The sequence below is a fragment of the Dreissena polymorpha genome, chromosome 13, assembly GCF_020536995.1.
Source record: "Dreissena polymorpha isolate Duluth1 chromosome 13, UMN_Dpol_1.0, whole genome shotgun sequence".
In the NCBI taxonomy this organism is placed as follows: domain Eukaryota; kingdom Metazoa; phylum Mollusca; class Bivalvia; order Myida; family Dreissenidae; genus Dreissena; species Dreissena polymorpha.
This window is the reverse complement of record NC_068367.1, coordinates 28,104,747-28,123,610: the sequence shown is the minus strand read 5'-3', so window position 1 is coordinate 28,123,610 and position 18,864 is coordinate 28,104,747. Positions and strand designations below refer to the sequence as shown.

Genomic DNA, 18,864 nt, shown 5'->3' with positions numbered 1-18,864 from the left:
AAACCCCCCCCCCAAAAAAAAAAGTGCAAATAACTCTGTCATTACATCTATCTTTACAAAACCAAAGTGTAGTGACCAGGTAGTAAGTCCACTCAGTCTGCAGCAGTCCATTCCTGTTGTACGGTCTGAAACTGTCACAGCCAGTCCCTGTCAAGGTGATCTCAGTCTGGCATATCCGGCCACAGTCAGTCCCTTTCAAGAAGAGATCACTTTGACAAAGTCAGCCATAGTCAGTCCCATCCAAGATGGTCATGATGCAACAGAACCGTTTGAGTTTAGTGATATCCTAATTGCATCACCAGTGCATTCTAATTCTGAAAATAATGGCAACAATTCCGCAGTCAGTTATTGCCAAGTAGTTATTCCCACGCTTTTTGAAAAGCGTGGGGATATTGTGGTTATCTCCGCCGTCTGTCCGTCTGTCCTGGCCACTATCTCCTACACTATAAGCACTAGAACCTTGAAACTTACACACATGGTAGCTATGAGCATATGTGCGACCCTGCACTATTTGGAATTTTTATCAGATCCCTGGGTCAAAAGTTATGGGGGTTGGGGTGGGGCCGAGTCAGAGATTTTCACTCTTTTTTAGCGAGGCTGTTTTCGGAGAAAACCCGAGCTATTGTCATAGCCAGCTCGTCATTCGCCGTCCGACGTCTGCACTCCGCCGTAGGCGTCGTGCTTAAACCTTAACATTGGTCATAACTTTTTAAATATTGAAGATAGCACCTTGATATTTGGCATGCATGTGTATCTCATGGATCTGCACATTTTGAGTGGTAAAATTTCAAGTTGAACATCATCCTTCAAGGTCTAGGGTCGAAAAAACAAAGTCAAGGGAACTAATAAGCTTTAAATGGACATGGTTATCTGACCTGCCCACATATATATTTTTAACCAGGTTTTCCAAAGGAAAAAACTGGTTATTAGATTGGCGAATGCGGGCGGGCTGGCTGGCTGGCTGGCTGGCTGGCTGGCGGGCGTGCGGAACAAGCTTGTCCGGGCCATAACTATGTCGTTCATTGTCAGATTTTAAAATCATTTGGCATATTTGTTCACCATCATTGGACGGTGTGTCGCGCGAAATAATTACGTCGATATCTCCAAGGTCAAGGTCACACTTTGAGTTCAAAGGTCAAAAATGGCCATAAATGAGCTTGTCCTGGCCATAACTATGTCATTCATTGTGAGATTTTAAAATCATTTGGCACATTTGTTCACCATCATGGGATGGTGTGTCGCACGAAAGAATCACGTCAATATCTCCAATGTCAAGGTCGCAACGACTAAAAATAGATTTTTTTAAAAAACAAACTTACAAAGGGGGTTTATTTTGTTTGTTCATTTCAAAAGTTCAGTTTGAGTTTTCTCTCTTTATCAGATTTTTTTTTCACAATGAAAACCTGGTTTTGTGACAATTTTGTCCCTTGTTGTTAAATAAATCAAAGCGGCGCAGTAGGCGGCATTGTGTTTCTGACAAACACATTGTGGTAAAAGGTCAAGGTCATCCTTTACGGTCTGCGGTAAAAAATACAAATTTAAGGGAAGTAATAAGCTTTAAAAAGGGAGATAATTATTCAATATTGAACATAGCCACTTTATATATTTTGCATGCATGTGTATCTCATGGAGCTGCACATTTCGAGTGGTCAATCACAGTCACGGTAGTGGCTTTTAATTATTTGCTACTAAAAATAGAGATTTGTTAGAGACAATTATTTTCAAGGAAAGTAATTTATATAATTATAAATCTCATATTTTATATTTCCTTACCAAGAATTGAAGTTCTTTTCACAGTTACTGTACAGATTTATTATTTTGATTATTTATAACTCAAATGATTGATTTGTCAAAGTTTTTCTTTAAATTATATAATTATAATTTCTTTGATGTTCATTACATACCTGTGGACTTATGTCCATAGATACATGATGAACTCTGGCTCTTTTAAACCACAGGCCTTGGTTGTCAGTGATGTCTGACATGGTCATAATTGTGTTTCTGACAAACACATCTCTTGTTGGGTCACTAGGTCAAAGGTCAAGGTCACTGTGACCTCTAAAAAAAATAAATTCTGACAAGCTTTCGCAGCCGAGCGTGGCACCCGTTATGCGGTGCTCTTGTTATGCCCCCGGTATGGTGTATTGGCCATAACTTTTGCGATATTGAAGATAGCAACTTGATATTTGGCATGCATGTGTATCTCATAGAGCTGCACATTTTGAGTGGTGAAAAGTCAAGGTCATCCTTCAAGGTCAAAGGTCAAAAAAAACAAATCCAAGGGACGTAATAAGCTTTAAAGGGAGGTAAGTAATGAACCTGCCAAATGATAATTTAAAAAAAAATAAATCAAAGCAGCGCAGGAGGGGTCATTGTGTTTCTGACAAACACATCTCTTGTTTTATGTAATTTTACATGAACTTCTTCATTTCTACACCGATTCACTTCCAATTGATACTGAACATCTCTTATGACAATACAGCCAATCTTAACTATGCATGGCCCCATTACCAACCCTGGGGTTCCCCCTGGGTCAAACATGCGGCATGGGGATATGCGTCGGCCTCTGCAGCGCCATTTCTAGTTATGAAGTGTAAATTAACCAGAAACATTAATCTATGAAGAAAATAAGTCTTTTTTTTAAAACCATTAAACAGTAAAAGTAAGACTCTTAACATATTTCCCCATTAAGGAAAAAACACGCACAATTTTTTCCCTTAAGTGGAAAATCGCATGTTAAATTTCCCCCACGTAAGGGCTAAAGGCCCCATCCCCCACAACCCCAAAAACCACTGATAAAGCACGCACTGCAAATGCATACAGTGATCTTTTTTGTCCCAAATTACAGCCTCTTTCAGGCTGTTTCAGAATGGCAAAAGAAAAAAATCCAAAAATTCTTATCAAAATTTCACAGGCACAGGCTGTAAAATAAACTTTAAAAAATTACTGGCATATATGAGTCATACAACGTGTTTGGAAATGTAACTTTAATACACAAAATAGTGTCTTTTCATGTAGTTAACACAGATAATGCAAATATTTGTATAATTGATTGGAAGAAAATGCGAAGGACAAAGGGGCATGTGAACATAATTAAAAGTTAATGTATTCAGCAAAACATACATGTAGTGAACAGTAAAGGCAGATAGCATGAATGACACTAGTAAATACATATATAACTGTAATCAACAAAAGTAAAATCTAAAAACAATAATTAAAGAAGTCTGTACAATACATAATTGTCAATCTAAATAACTTTATATTTTTAAGGACAGAACACATGGTGACTGTTCAATAATACAATGAAAATGTAAAACCTTCCCTCCTTAATTGCACTCTGCCGTTCTTTTTACTGTTCATAACAATTACACAAAAATATTATAGAACATAACCACAAAAAAAAATCATGTATGTACATGTTATTCATTTTTAAGATATATATCAAGAAAACAACAATACACTGATTATATGCGATTGAAAAGGAAAAATAATTATCAGCAATAGATGGTAGCACATATTAAATTGTATTGCAACACAATATATAATCCCGCAAGAATTATGCATTGAAACAAAACACTAAATAATAGATCCATGCTCTCAAAGTTAATTATAAATGTACCTTTTCAAACATATTCATGATTTGACATTAGTAGGCACGACAATATTAAATCATTCATGTGGTTTATGTGATGAAACGTAATACTGAATACAAGAATCATGTATGTACATGTTATTCATTTTTAAGATATATATCAAGAAAACAACAATACACTGATTATATGCGATTGAAAAGGAAAAATAATTATCAGCAATAGATGGTAGCACATATTAAATTGTATTGAAACACAATATATAATCTCGCAAGAATTATGCATTGAAACAAAACACTAAATAATAGATCCATGCTCTCAAAGTTAATTATAAATGTACCTTTTCAAACATATTCATGATTTGACATTAGTAGGCACGACAATATTAAATCATTCATGTGATTTATGTGATGAAACATAATACTGAATACAAGTTTGGTGTGGCCAAGAATTCATGTAAAGTACATGTTCCAAAATGTTTGTACTGAAACTTGTGACAAAACACCTATTTTACTCTTAACACAAGGATGTTATTGCTAGGCCATTGTCCCACAATGATGGATGCTGTGCTCCTATTGTAGAAGACTGAGTGTGGGTAATTAAGTCCATCCTTCCTGGTAGCAAGAGTTGCCAGCTTCTTCTTGCCTTCCCCATCCAGCTGAATGATAGTGCTGGATGATTCTCCACACACCAGAACCTGTCCCAGAGCAGTAACATGGATACCACGTGGGTGTTGTAGGTCTGGGTCTGTGAAGGTTTGGAGAACTGTGCCATCTCTGGCCAGAGTGAGGACCTTGTTATGGGAATGGTTGGTGATTAATATCTTGTCACCTGAAGGACTCACTGCACATTTCCATACTGTAAAAGAGAGTAGGATCATTGTAGTTAGTTATTAACAGAATCATTATGTTAATAAAGACACTCTTACACTTATTCACCCCAGCTATTTGTATTCATTAATAAAGCATGATTTTTCTTAAAATGAATCATGTATTCAAGGATGATTATATTATGCTGAAACCCTATGGAATGAACAGCACTTACATACACTAAATAAGTACATTTACTCACTTACTGTAAAACCATTAAATTTCGTATTTGGTACGAATTTTTGTGGATTTCGTTGGTCCGCTGAACCACGAATTCAAGTACCAACGATTATTTATACATTTTTAGCTAGACTATTATATATGAAATATATATAGTGGAGCTATCCTACTCACCCCGGCATTAGCGTTAGCGTGAGCGTTCAAATGTTAAAGTTTTTGCGTACCACCCCAAATATTTCTTATATCCCTTGACATATTGCTTTCTTATTTTTCATACTTCTTTACCAACATGACCCCAACCTATAAACAAGAGCAGACAACTGTACAGTACACTCCACGCATTTTCTCCAATTTCCCTCCATACTCTGCGGGTTTCGACCTGGAGGGAGATTAAGAAAATCCCGCTATACGCGGCGTTTGCTTGATTTTGGACGCGGCGGTTAACGATCGACAAAACTGATAAGCCGATGCGGCGGCCCTCGGCGTTGGCAACGCGGGGGAAACTCCGCGTTTTACGAGATAACGATCAATTAAATTTTGTTTGACTTCCTGATTTTAAAATAAAATTACATTTATTACAAGTACATACATGTACATGTAGTATAATATTTACAATTAAAAAAAACAACCAAGATAGATCGATCCCGACGTGGTTGTAGAAGTAGTTGTTGTTGTATAGAAAACTCGTTGATTTACGACACACAAAACGTCGTCTTTTAACTAATACTTACCAATTAATATAAACACAGTTTGCAACATTGTTTTATTAGCATAGGTGCTTGCACCTATGCTTATGGTATATACCACATTTCGAAAATCCACATCGGTCGGTTGTCCATTATGAAGCCTTACCTGATCAAAAATCAGACGAAATATCTATTTAATTTAGTATATGGTAATTCTTACAATTTTTTGGGGGGAAACGTTTTTCTAACGTTTTCTTCCAAGAATATTGCTGACACCGTTTTTAGTGAATTTTTCTAAGACCGTTTTATGTCAAAAAATCTTCTTATAACCTGAAACAAATTTCGTTCGTAAAACAATTCTGTTCTTGTTGATAGTGACCTCACACCTAATTTCTATGGGATCCCAATTTCTATTTCCTTCGTTTACTGTTCTGTGAGAGGTCAAATGTTTACATAACTGAATTCATACGGCCCTGGTTTAAGTATATGTAACATTTCATCGGTTAATTATAAATAGAAATTAAAACATATTCTCAGCAGGAAGTGGGGCATAAAGCACTTTTATTCTTTGAAAATGTGTAAAAAATGGCGGAGTACGATGAATGTTTTCTGATTTATGACATGGATTCTGACGTGCCTTTCTATGGATTTGATGAAGTAGAGTTTAAAAGTAATAGAGATGTGTTAATTGAAGTTAAAATGATTTACTTTGAGCCAGAAATTAACGTTACGAGTAGAGTTAACGGTTTAAATGTGGCATCGGATTTAATGGATTTGCGCGAATTCTGGACGAGTGCTGTGTCTGTAAAATATTAAATTGAAAGCTGTAAATGTATCAAGTCGGAAAAGAAAACGGATGGTTGCATAATGGTATGCGTGAAATAATGTAATTCTACGTATTTATTTTCATAGTTATGTTATTTTGTAACCATTTACATTCGTCACTATTTGGAATTCCCGTTTCTAAAAATAGAGCATTTTGTTAACAAGGGGGGCGACTCGTGATGTCAGCAATCGTTAAGGCTACAATATACTAAATAATCGAGTCATGAAGGGCTGTACTTTCTAAACAAATCATCATATTTTCCTCGAAAGCATGTTATACACTTTGTTCTGGTTTTATCGTTTGGAGATATTGATAGGGTAAGCATAGGTGTTCACTACTTAATCCCTGAAATAGGATAAAGTTGGAGATTAAAGTAAAAAATGGCACTGCAAAAGGTTACAATCCACTAGAAAACGGCCGAAAAAAAGGCGCAAAAACAGTCGATTTTGATTTGAGTCGAATTTGTTTTTGGTTTGAACATGACAAATCTTTTTTATTGCTTAAATCGATTCAGCTAAGAATGCCCGTCAAGAAAAGGTATGGTTATGGGGGTCTCTATGTGCAAAATGTTGTATTTATTTTCGCTCAAAGTAGTCGCTTTTACATCGAAACATATAAGGAAACTATTTAGTATATTTTGACCTAAACATTTACTTCAGCAGCAACTTCCCTGTATCTTGCAACAATGCTTTCTGCGCCATCGGCGCTCTCGTTTTGATAATTTAATCCAAAGTTTTCATGTTAGCAGGTGATTTTCTATACTGAACATGTATACAAATGACCAAAGACCCTAAAAATCTCGCAAATCTGTGTGAATTGACAGTTTGACGTAATCAAAGAAAAGCCGCTTCCTGTCTAAAGGCATAACTTACTCAAGTAAACACGTTCAACGAATGCATAAGGAATGGTTTTAATTGTCGGAACAAAGTCAATTCTATGCTCGCTAATGCATTCATTTTCTCTTTGTGTGTAGGTTATTGCTCAAAGGTGGTAACTACAAATGTATTGAGTTGATAATTGCATTTAATATTCACAGTTGTATTCTTGTTGCGTCGACATTCTAAACAATGTTTACCAGTAATTATGGACCAAATCGGCAGAGTGACATTCACACATGTTAATCCCTTTTGTCAAAACACCGCAGACAGCAGTCTACACAATAGGTCAGTAGACAAGCTTTGCGTGTTTTCATAACGTCAAACACTTAAAATCCAGTTCCGCCCAGATGTCTACTTTAATCAGTTTACAGTACAATTAGTGTTAAAATAATTACTCTACTAAAATACCGTAACGATAAAGATTCGGCGTGTTCGATTTAAAATTATTTTAGAGGAAATATAAACTTATTCGCGATATAATTTCGTTAATAAATACCAAAGAAACTTTTAACCGAAATCAACAAAATTCAATGTTCTCTGCGCTACAAAGTTTGTACAAAAAAAAATCAATACACGCACGCTTTGGAGGAGTATAATTGTACATTGACCTTGTACATTGCAGCATAATTTTCGCGCACTTTTGTCGGGAAATATACATGATGACTGTATATTGGAAGCATTAGTAAACGTCGTGTTAACAATTAAAAATCGTAGTGTGTTTCGGATTACTAATTATTATTCTCATTTGGAAATTTTATGGAAAATTTATTCTTGTGTCATATGTGTTATAATTTAAATATTAATTTGTTAAATGTATTATATTAGACTAATTCATATTGTAGACATACCTGTGAATTAAAAAACATAATTTTTATACGTATTAATTTTCTATACAATTATCTTTATTATACATGTACTACAGTATTTAAACAATTTATTACAACAATGTTTTTATTTTTTGGCATGCCCAGTAGCACACTGCTAACGCGGCGTTGCGCGGCGATCACTGATAAGAACGGAAAGTGTCTGCATTTACCGACTAGCCTAAAGTAATACACGCCGCGGTAATTAGCGAACGCGGCGTAACGCCGAGCGTTTTATCGAGTTCACCTCGCTCTTCCAACGCCGCGTGAACACTCGCTAGCAGAAAAAAACCCGCGGAGGGAGCGCGTTTTTTGGGGAAAACGCGTGGAGTGTACTGTATCAAGCATTTTGTAAGAATTATGGCCCTTTTTCCACTTAGAATATGCATATTATTGATAACTCTATGTCAAAGTTTGCGAACTACCTCAAATATTTTCAATGTCCCTTGACATATTGCTTTCATATCTTGCAAACTTCTTTACCAACATGACCCCAATCTATAAACAAGAGCAGACAACTGTATCATGCATTTTGTAAGAATTATGGCCCTTTTTCCATTTAAAATATGCATATTATTGATAAATCTATGTTAAAGTTTGCTTTCATATTTTGCAAACTTCTTTACCAGCATGACCCCAATCTATAAACAAGAGCAGACAGCTGTATCAAGCATTTTTTAAGAATTATGGCCCTTTTTTGTCTTAGTAACTGAATATTTTGTTAAATTTTGTGTTTAGATCCACTATTGCTATTGCTTTCAAACTTCAAATATTTTCTACCTATCATAAGGGTACTGTACCTGGCAAGTTCAATTTGATCTTGACCTTTGAATGACCTTGACTCTCAAGGTCAAATTAATAAATTTTGCTTAAATTGCCATAACGTCTTTATTTATGATCAGATTTGATTCATACTTTGACAAAACAACACTTACCTGACATACCACAATGGACTCCACCCAAACCATCCCCCACGCTCCACCCCAGAATCCCCCCCCCCAAAAAAAATAAATATATATATTATTTTTATTTATTTTTTCTTATTTTTGAAAGATCATCTATTAAATGACCACACACCCACATTACGTTATACTGTCAAGCACTCGAATAGTCGAGAGCGCTGTCCTAGTGACAGCTCTTGTTTATACGCTTCCATTTACGGCCATTAACCATTTCTTCCACTGAATTGTTAGCGGCTTGTGTCAATAATGCTAATTAGGTCGTAGACTGAGCCTTTGCAGGGTCAGGCAATCCTGCTATAGTAGGAGAACGTGTCTGAACTGTTCCCGTTTTCAACCATTTTGAAAGAGACATTGTTAGATTGAGATGTGCTAGTTAATACAATATGTTGTTTTCTTGATAAGTGTTTGGGTAATAATACATTTTAAATCAAGCATGGAATTTAAACTGTACATCAACGATTGTTCTCTTTTACGTGATGTCGTCAAATTAACAGTTTGCAGATTTATCACATATGTCAACTAGTGCCAATTAAAGACACATAACAGTTTTCACACGTGTATTCTGGGGACCTTATTACTCAATTGTTACTACTAGGGGACCGATTGCGCTGAGAATTACTAATATTGTCAAAACAACACAGATGGCAATTAGCGAGCGGGGACCCACAAGTGCCCCGCTGTATCCCTCTTATTGACAATTATCGGCAACACTTTCAGGCTTCAGTGCACATTAACCTCAAGTCTTGCTGTCAATACAGATTAGCAGATTATGCTTTGTTATTACTCTGGTTGTTTTAATAAAAGTTTAATTATTATGACGGTCAGTCTTCCCCAAAAATTTGAAATCCTCGAAATTACGTATCAACGAATTAGTTGTTTTTTTATTTGAAATCCACGAAATAACGTGTCAACGAAATAGTTGTTTATTATTAAACCACGAAATTTTATACCGACGAATTTCTATATGTTTACAGTACACAGTCTGAGCTTTCTGACATGATTATTATAGAGGAATTATTTAAAATATTTTTCTTTACCAATGAAAAAGTCATATACAGTGATGAAAAAGGCAAGAAAATACTTGAGCAAAGGAAGGACTTTAATATTAAGGAGTTTTCATTTACTTATAGTGAAATTAATATGTCAGTTATTTGCAAACATAATTGCCTGAAACTGGCAAAGGTAAAATACAAATGACTTTTGTGTTAATATGTATATAATAAGCTTAATGCTATTGTATTATTTCATATGATATTTTCAAATGTTACCTGAATATATCCATCAAATGTTACCTGTTAACTTGTCTGATGTATCTTCATACAACTTAGTCAAAAGGGCTCCTTTCATTGAATACTTGTAAAGTGCAGTGCCAGAAGTGAGATACAGGTCTTGCATAATATGAGCAATACCCCTGCATGCATGTTGAAACTGTAACATCCTGCCCTTAACCAGCTGCCCACCATTCACAGAGACAAACTGGACCTCATGTGTCCTAGTGTCATTCACAGTAACAGCTACTTCACTTGGTGTGATTTTAAACATGTCCGATGGAAAACCATTTAAATCATAATGACCCACCACCTGGTATTGATGATTGAGTAGCTTAACTCTTTTATTAATACAATCTGCAACAAGGATCTGATCCTCAGAGAGAACACAAATGGCCCCGATATAGCAGTCCTTATCTGAATCACTCTGTAGGCGCACATTATACTCTGACTTCCCTTGTACAGTGAGTGCCTGGTCAACTAACACTAATGTTTCCTTGGTACTGAGTACAATCTTCCCCAGACCTGACAATTTAGACAAGTACTGTTGAAAATCCCTGTCTGCCTGGATTGTCAGTGAACTTTCAACCTGAAACGAGTTCTGCTTCAGATATGTTTCAGACTGTTTAATCTTTTCCATACATTTCTTACTTGCAATAAATGTGAGTTCTGCTTTGCCCTTATCAACAATGTCCTGTATTGCGTCATTGAGTTGCTTGAGTTCATTTTTGAGTTTGCTGCAATTGTCTGCATCAGTCTTGACAGATGCTTTCAAACTGGCCAACTTATCATCTAGCTCTTTCATGGTGTTTTTTTCAATGTTGTCTAGAATACTATTTATTTTTTGGCGCGTGTCATGTATTACATATAATTGTTTGTCGTATGAAGCCTGCAAAGACTGCTTGTTGGTATCCCAATAATTCTGAAGTTTCTTGATTTCTTCAAGAATGCTTTGGATTTTTCTTGATAGTTGCTGCAAGTTTGGTGGAGATCCTTTTACTGATTGGGATATCAGTGTTACTTTAGCACATTGTCTAAATGGAAATTAATATTTAAATATTTGTATGAGGTTTAAATTGCCATTATGCAATAATATGTATGAACTTTCGTTAATCGTGTTTTTGTTGTAGTTTTTTAATGCTATTTTCAAGTAATAAGATATGGAATGTCTTCATTTTAATACTGATTTCTATTTTTAACAGACACATTATTAATACTAGTTATCATATAAAATTTCATTTCACAAAAAAGAACTTGAAATAAATTTATCTGAATAAGGCTGTATTGAATAGTCTCTTACGACAAATTAAAAAAAAAAAGCAAATATGTGTCTGACAAACCTGTGATTTACGAAAGCACAATTAGTGCAGCACAGCTGACTGTGGTCCTCACAAAACATTTCTAGATGTTTGTCGTCATGACGGTCACATTTCTGAAGGAAATCCTCCACTTCCTTGGACACTGGCCACTTACTTGTGTCTCCCCTTCCGTATGTCACATGTGTCCCAAACAACGGACTATGCAGATTAATACATTTTGCACAATAAAATTTCTGACAGTTTTCGCAGTAAAAGTCAGCCCACTGGTCAATTTTGTTCTCTAAACAGGGGAAACAACAAAAGTCAATAAATGAATCAGAGCCACTAGCCACAGTTGACTTGGAATACGTAGCCATCTTGATCACCTTAGTATAAATATTCAATAGAATTATTTACGCCTTAAATTACACATCTTCAACTGGTGTCGTCAATCAACTAATATTTTACTTTGTACCTACAATTTACAGATAAAGATTTGAGCTATCAGTACTTGACTTCGTGTGACTGTATGCATTATCAAATCATATGAGGTGTACATGTATGTTATCATATACTGTAAAACCATTAAATTTTGTATGGTACGAATTTTCGTGGATTTCGGTGGTCCGCTGAACCATGAATTCAAGTACCAGATTATTTATACATTTTTAATCCGAATTCGGTCATTTCGGAATGTCAATTCCGATACTTTCTTTTGTTGTCGGTTTCAAGATATTTGTGTTTTTTGTAATAGATACTTCACTTCAGTAGGTCGCATTACACTATATCTTGACTTATTAAATATTTCCGAATCGAAAATGTTCTTATTTTTCACCCATTTGACATAAATTATATTTGTTTGAAATTTACTAACATGTATATGATTACTTAATATGATAAGAACTACGATGTTAATGAATACATAGTATGAATGACAGTGTGTTCATATAAAATATCAATTTGTTTGCCATCCAGTGCATTAATAAAAATCTAAAGTCTTGTGAGTTTTTCTTTTTTTATTCATCATCGTTGATGTACGTTTTATTCATCATGGTTAATAAATATAACATCAACGATTGTTCTATTTACGTGACGTCGTCAAATTAACAGGTTTTTTTTGCAGATTTATCACATTTGTCAATTAGTGCCAAATAAAGTTAAAAGAGACATAACGTTTTCACACGTGATTTTGGGGACCTTATTACTCAATTGTTACTACTAGGGGACTGATTGCGCTGACAATTTTCAGTTCTGTGCGTTACGGAGTATAGCACAGAACGTATGTCTAAACATAACGCACCGCACAAAACAGGTATATGTGCGGTTCGTTCATGCGTGTGGTTGTCACGTGAGTGATGGTCACTCAGGTGGACACAGGCGGGAATTTGCACGGGGTGTTGATTGTTTGGTCAGTTCTACGCTAGACTTCGATCAGTAAACTTGTCTCGTGTACAAATCCTACATCGTGTTGTCGACCTTAGCAGAACACAGGGTGTCCATGCTGCAAGATTTGGAACGCATCATAGAAAAGATAAGTGCTAAAAGAAACGTAAATCTGTTAAATCCGTTATACTGAATCTCGAGCATAGTATCGAGTGTTACGAAGTAGTAACAGAGTTGAAACGATGTATATTTCAAGTAACAATTTCAGCACAAGAGAAAGCCGATCAATTTACAAATAAAAATATTGATGGCACGTGACCGAAAATTCACAGGTCATTAATGGTAGAACACGACAAAAGCTTTCGAACTTACTGGGGAATAAATTGCTATTCTTTGTGATGTTGATTACATTCTATATGTATATGTGTAAATGTTTTGCGAGTCTGATGACGTAATGTTATTTGCAGAAAAATACAAGGTAGAGGCGATGGCATATAAAAAGGCGGAAACATAACGCCACGCGGCGCTCTTGACGGGTCATATCAGAAGCCGGAAGCTTCATCTAACATCGCAACACAAGGAGCTGAAACTCAATTACCATTGAGACGCACAGGACTATGTTTCGCATGTGGCGAACCGGGTAATCGGAGAGGAGCAGCTGGATGTTCAGCAAACAGCTCGACCAATAAGTTAAGTTAATTATGTATAGAACCCCGTATCAGAAAATGGGTAGTTTCGTGTTCGTCGGAAAACATAACGTACAGAAAGTTCCTAAAGTCGAACGTGATCAAGAGGATCCATGTATAGTTTGCCGGTAAGTTGAAGGAAGGCCCACGCGGTTAAGTAGCAGGAGACTACTGATAGTAAGTACATTTTCGATGTAGTAAATGGCGGTTATAAGTTTATTTTTTTTTCCGTCGGAAAACGGTACAAAAAGATCTGTCTCAATGTATCAAAAGGATCTTATTATAAAACTGGATAAAAAGGATCATAGTATAGAAATTGATGCTAGAAGCTCGCCGGTAAAAAGAACGAAAGCCCATGTAGCCAAACTGTAGCAGGCTACGGATGGTTGTTACATTTTAGATGTAGTAAATTGCGGTTATATGTTTCCTTTTCCGTCGGAAAACGGTAACGTACAGAAAGAGATAAAAGGAGCAATTGATCAAAAGGATCATAGAATAGAAATTTATCAAAAAGGAAAAAAAATCATAGAAAAAAAAATAAATAAAATATTGTTACCGGAAGTTTGTCGGTTAGTAGACTGAAAACCCACGTGACATTTATCATGTTGTTAATACGCCCGTTAATACGTTTATAGTCGTATTTAATAAGAATGGGAGGCCTCGATATATTTAAAATTATTATTTATTTATTTGTTCTACTTTCGATATTAGAGGGGCGTATCATGATATTGATACATTCACGAACGGTGTGGTTTGAGCTATCAAGAGAATAGCAGGCAGTGTTAGGTTGTTATAAGCTTATATTTGGCACGATAACGGCCGATCATATATTTATTTATTTGTTCGACTTTCGATATTAGAGGAGCGTATCATGATATTGATACATTCACGAACGGTGTGGTTTGAGCTATCAAGAGAATAGCAGGCAGTGTTAGGTTGTTATAAGCTTATATTTGGCACGATAACAGCCGATCATATATTAACTAAAACCCGTTAAAACTAAAATGAGGTGTACTAGCATTCTTACGTCAAATTGACTTAAAATAGTTATTTGCTTTTGTGATGATGGCATACATCACAGTGTAGAATATGAAAAAACATTATATGCTAGTGACTAGACGAGTTTGGATGTTAACTGGCTGAAGAAACAGTATTTTGATTCCTTCTCAGAGAGTAGAATGGCTCGGACATGTGATCGATATGCATAAAATGCAGTTTTTCATAATTAAAAATTGAGTAGCTAGGCTAGAAAAAAGTATTGATTCGATGATCTATCTAATTGATCAAACGAAAGAAAAAGAAGTACCAAAAGATAAATTAATAGCTAGTCTTGTAGGGCAGATAATTTCCTTTCAGAGTGTGATTGTAAATAAAGTTTGTGATAACAATGCATATATACAATTGCATAAATACCAGAGCTAGTTGGAAAGCTCCCGTTATTGTAACGTTGCAAGCTATTTCCAAACTTAGATTATGGAAAGAAAGCACTAGGCAGTTAATCAACGGTGGAAAAGATTTCAAACACAATCAGTTGTTTTTGTGTAATATATTTGCTGATGCAAGTACCACACGTTATGGTTTATGGAGGTTTTATAGAAAGTTGTAGCTTTAATGTAGATATAGGCGAAATGGCTGTCAAGCTAACGATTTTCATAAAAATAAAAAAGCAAATTTATTTTCAATTTGTTTTATTCCAATGACGAAGAGAGTAAAGGTATGTACTCGTGGTCTTTGAGGCCCGAAAATGAGAAAATTGGAATGTACATGATCTTAATAAAAAGAGCAACCTGTTCCCGGAAGTGAACAGATTATTGACGAAAAGAGAAAAGTTATTCCTGGAAGTGATTACTATATTACACTGTTAAAATCAAGGAGGTACACTGCCAGTGTTTTTATAAACGAAACAGGTAATGCATATTGTGATTTAATAAGAAGTCAATACATTAAGCCACCGGAAGTTGGTTTTCAAGATAAACCGGATAAGTATTCCGTCGTTCAATATGACGTTAGTAAAATTTCTTATGATCAAGAAAATGCCTTGCATACGGCTAGAAAAGGTATGTTATTGCTCCAGGAAGTGAGCAGAAAGAGTTTGCTATGGTCCCCGGAAGTGGACATAGAGCCCAGTAGATTGCTCCCGGAAGTGAGCAGAATTTGTAGGCTATATCCCCGGAAGTGGACATAGAGCCCAGTAGATTGCTCCCGGAAGTGAGCAGAGATGCTCCATGAAGAGAGCAGAGAGTATGCTATGGTCCCCGGATGTTATGTTATATGAAATGTTTTAAATGCTTTGCAAAATTCGTACATCAAAGTGTATTCAGACAATAAAATGTAAAATCTATATTTTTGAATGGTAGTCAAAAGAAATAGCTTTAGATTTAAATATGTAGTGTGGATACTGGATTCAATGAAAAGAGGCAGTGGGTGCCTTAGTTCAATATGGGGAAACAATGTAAACTGGTTAGTTCACAAACTAGGTTGGTATCAATCTGTATCAATAAGATGATATCGGAGAAAGCAAAATGCATCCTTGTTGTTCCAAAAAGGGGCAGTTCGCCTTATTGGCTAATGTTGATTTGTCATACGGACACATTGTGAAATATTGCAAAAAGTTTGGTAGAGACTGTATGATTCCAGGTTGTTTTGGTAACACTAGATTATCATTAAATAAGATAGCGTTAAGATGCATATCACACTACAGTTATTGATGTATAGTACATATGTTTGAAGGAAATGTTTTGAGAGATACTCTGAAGGAGCGATTAGAGGGCTCGGGCTTGCATGGGCTTCGAAGAGATTAGATGGCGGACAGAATGGCTAAGTAAATACTTAGAACAATCAAGAGCAGACAATACGGTGAAGAAAAGAATTCTTCATGTGCACATTTCAAATACTGTGAAGAAAATGTAGTCGCCATGCCAGCCTTACATATATCAGTAGTAATGTACATGGCTCAATTGATGGGTCGAGGAAATCTAATAACGTTTTTTACATCTGTGTTTTACAGTATTAAATGGATCCATTCTATTAATAGTGTACATGATCCAAAGAAAGATTTAACAAACTATTATAAGAAGCTTCAAAGCGTGTGTGTTTCAAACCATCTCACAAGAAAGATGTATCATGTACATGTGCATTCATTAGAGATGATACAAACATTGTGTTTGATATAAGGAGATTCCTCTGTTTTCATTGATTTATCATTTTTGGGTTATGCATGTACATGTATCATGAATATTAACAAATTAAGTGAGTTTCATTGTAATGACCTACAATTGAAATCTGATCACTTTGTTATTAATGTACGCCATTATAATACTGGAATGTATACGAATGGTTCGGATATTATAATTGCAAAATGTACAACTACAACTTCCCATATGGCGTTTTATTAACAAATATGTAATTAGCAAATTGGTCAGATGAATCAAATGATTTTTGTTCAAACCAGTTATTGGTTATATATATGTAATTATTTAGACAAGCTAACGCCGAGGGCGTGTTTTAGAGATGTTTGAAGCGACATGGTCGATGGAAGTCTGATAGGGCTGAAGATGAGTACATTGGTGATTCTCTAGACAAAAAGCTTTTTATCACTAGACAGTTGAAATTATAATTGATTTGCGGTTCAAATTTAAAACCTTACTAACCTTTGTTTTTGTTCTATCGCAAGCCTTGCCCAATGCAAAACGTGTTGTGTTTTGTGCTTAGTTGTGTGAAGACTTTTCAGTTCTGTGCGTTACGGAGTATAGCACAGAACGTATGTCTAAACATAACGCACCGCACAAAACAGGTATATGTGCGGTTCGTTCATGCGTGTGGTTGTCACGTGAGTGATGGTCACTCAGGTGGACACAGGCGGGAATTTGCACGGGGTGTTGATTGTTTGGTCAGTTCTACGCTAGACTTCGATCAGTAAACTTTTACTTTTTTAAATTCCAACCGCATTAGTAGTAAATTGGCTCAAATGACATGTTATGTTTGTGTTACATAATGTTTAGTTACATGTTAATATTGGTTGTTTTCAGGTACAGTTTTCCAGAGTTATTTAACATTGGGCTTCTGATGAATTTTTATCTCTGGTTTTTACCCTGGCCTTGAAAACACCAATTAAGGACACAATACTAAAAGTGATGTATACACATTATAGTTATAATTTGTTATATAATTTATAGATCGAAAATTGTCCTGTCATGGTTGTACTACGATTGTACTTGATTGCTATATGATACGAATATGTAATATTCGTGGATGTGTGTTGTCAATAAACTGATCGCAAGCCTTGCCCAATGCAAAACGTGTTGTGTTTTGTGCTTAGTTGTGTGAAGACTTGCAAATATTGTCAACACAACATTGATGGCAATTAGAGAGCCGGGACCCACAAGTGCGCCATTTTATCGCTCATATTGACAATTATCGGCAACACTTTCATGCTTCAGTGCTCATTAACCTCAAGTCTTGCTGTCAATACAGATTAGCAGATTATGCTTCGTTATTACTCTGGTTGTTTTAATAACAGTTTAATGGCGGTCAGTCTTCCCCGAAAATTTGAAACCCACGAAATTACGTATCAACGAATTAGTTGTTTCTTATTTGAAATCCACCAAATTACGTGTCAACGAATTAGTTGTTTTTTATTAAACCACGAAATTACATACAGACAAATTTTTATACGTTTACAGTATTATGAAAGTCTGTTAGGGTTAGGGTTTAGCCACAGTCCACTTAAAAAGGTTTCCATCTTGAATATTTCTTTAATTGGTATCTGGGACAATTTCTGTAATATACATAATTATAGTGACACACAATCTTAAATCACACTGTGTAAGTTGGGTTAAAATGTGAAATGTAAAGCCATGTCAGGACTTATTGACACAATTATTTAGTATACCGGTACTTAAACCATGCGTCGTCAGTAAAAAATTTAAGAAAGAAATACTACCTTGTCCTCAAATAACCCAAAAGTAAATTCATTTAAGTAAAAAAGTAGAGAACATATTTTGATTACTTTATTTTATGAAAGTATTGCAAAAATAAATTTCTAATAGGTCTGGCTCTGTGCAGATGTAAAGAACTGTGCTATATGTCTGGTCAGTATGAAGAGCTTGTGCTGGTCTGGCCTGGTGATAAATACACATGTATGTTGTCTCCCAAAAGACTCAATGCACACTAACATACTGTAAATGAGAGTAGTTTTGATTTTTTTTTTACAGAATCATTTATTTATTAATGACATTGTTTGTCTTATTCAGTATTATTAAGTATGATGTTTCTTAATTCTTTACATACAATAAAACATATACTTGTTTAAATGATTGTTTTTATTCTTAAACATAATTTCAAACACATCAATAGCGTTCATTCCCTTGATACAT

General features: G+C 35.3%; 1 protein-coding gene across 1 annotated transcript; it reads right to left on the bottom strand.

The window, feature by feature from the left end:
* Nucleotides 1-3,112: 3,112 nt before the first annotated feature.
* On the bottom strand, nt 3,113-11,891 carry LOC127855726 (uncharacterized). The gene is made up of 3 exons (XM_052391517.1): nt 11,463-11,891; nt 10,147-11,156; nt 3,113-4,448 (listed from the first exon to the last, which is right to left on the bottom strand). The coding sequence occupies exons 1-3, from the start codon at nt 11,795-11,797 to the stop codon at nt 4,096-4,098; spliced, it is 1,698 nt and encodes a 565-aa protein (XP_052247477.1). The 5' UTR covers nt 11,798-11,891; the 3' UTR covers nt 3,113-4,095.
* Nucleotides 11,892-18,864: the final 6,973 nt, after the last annotated feature.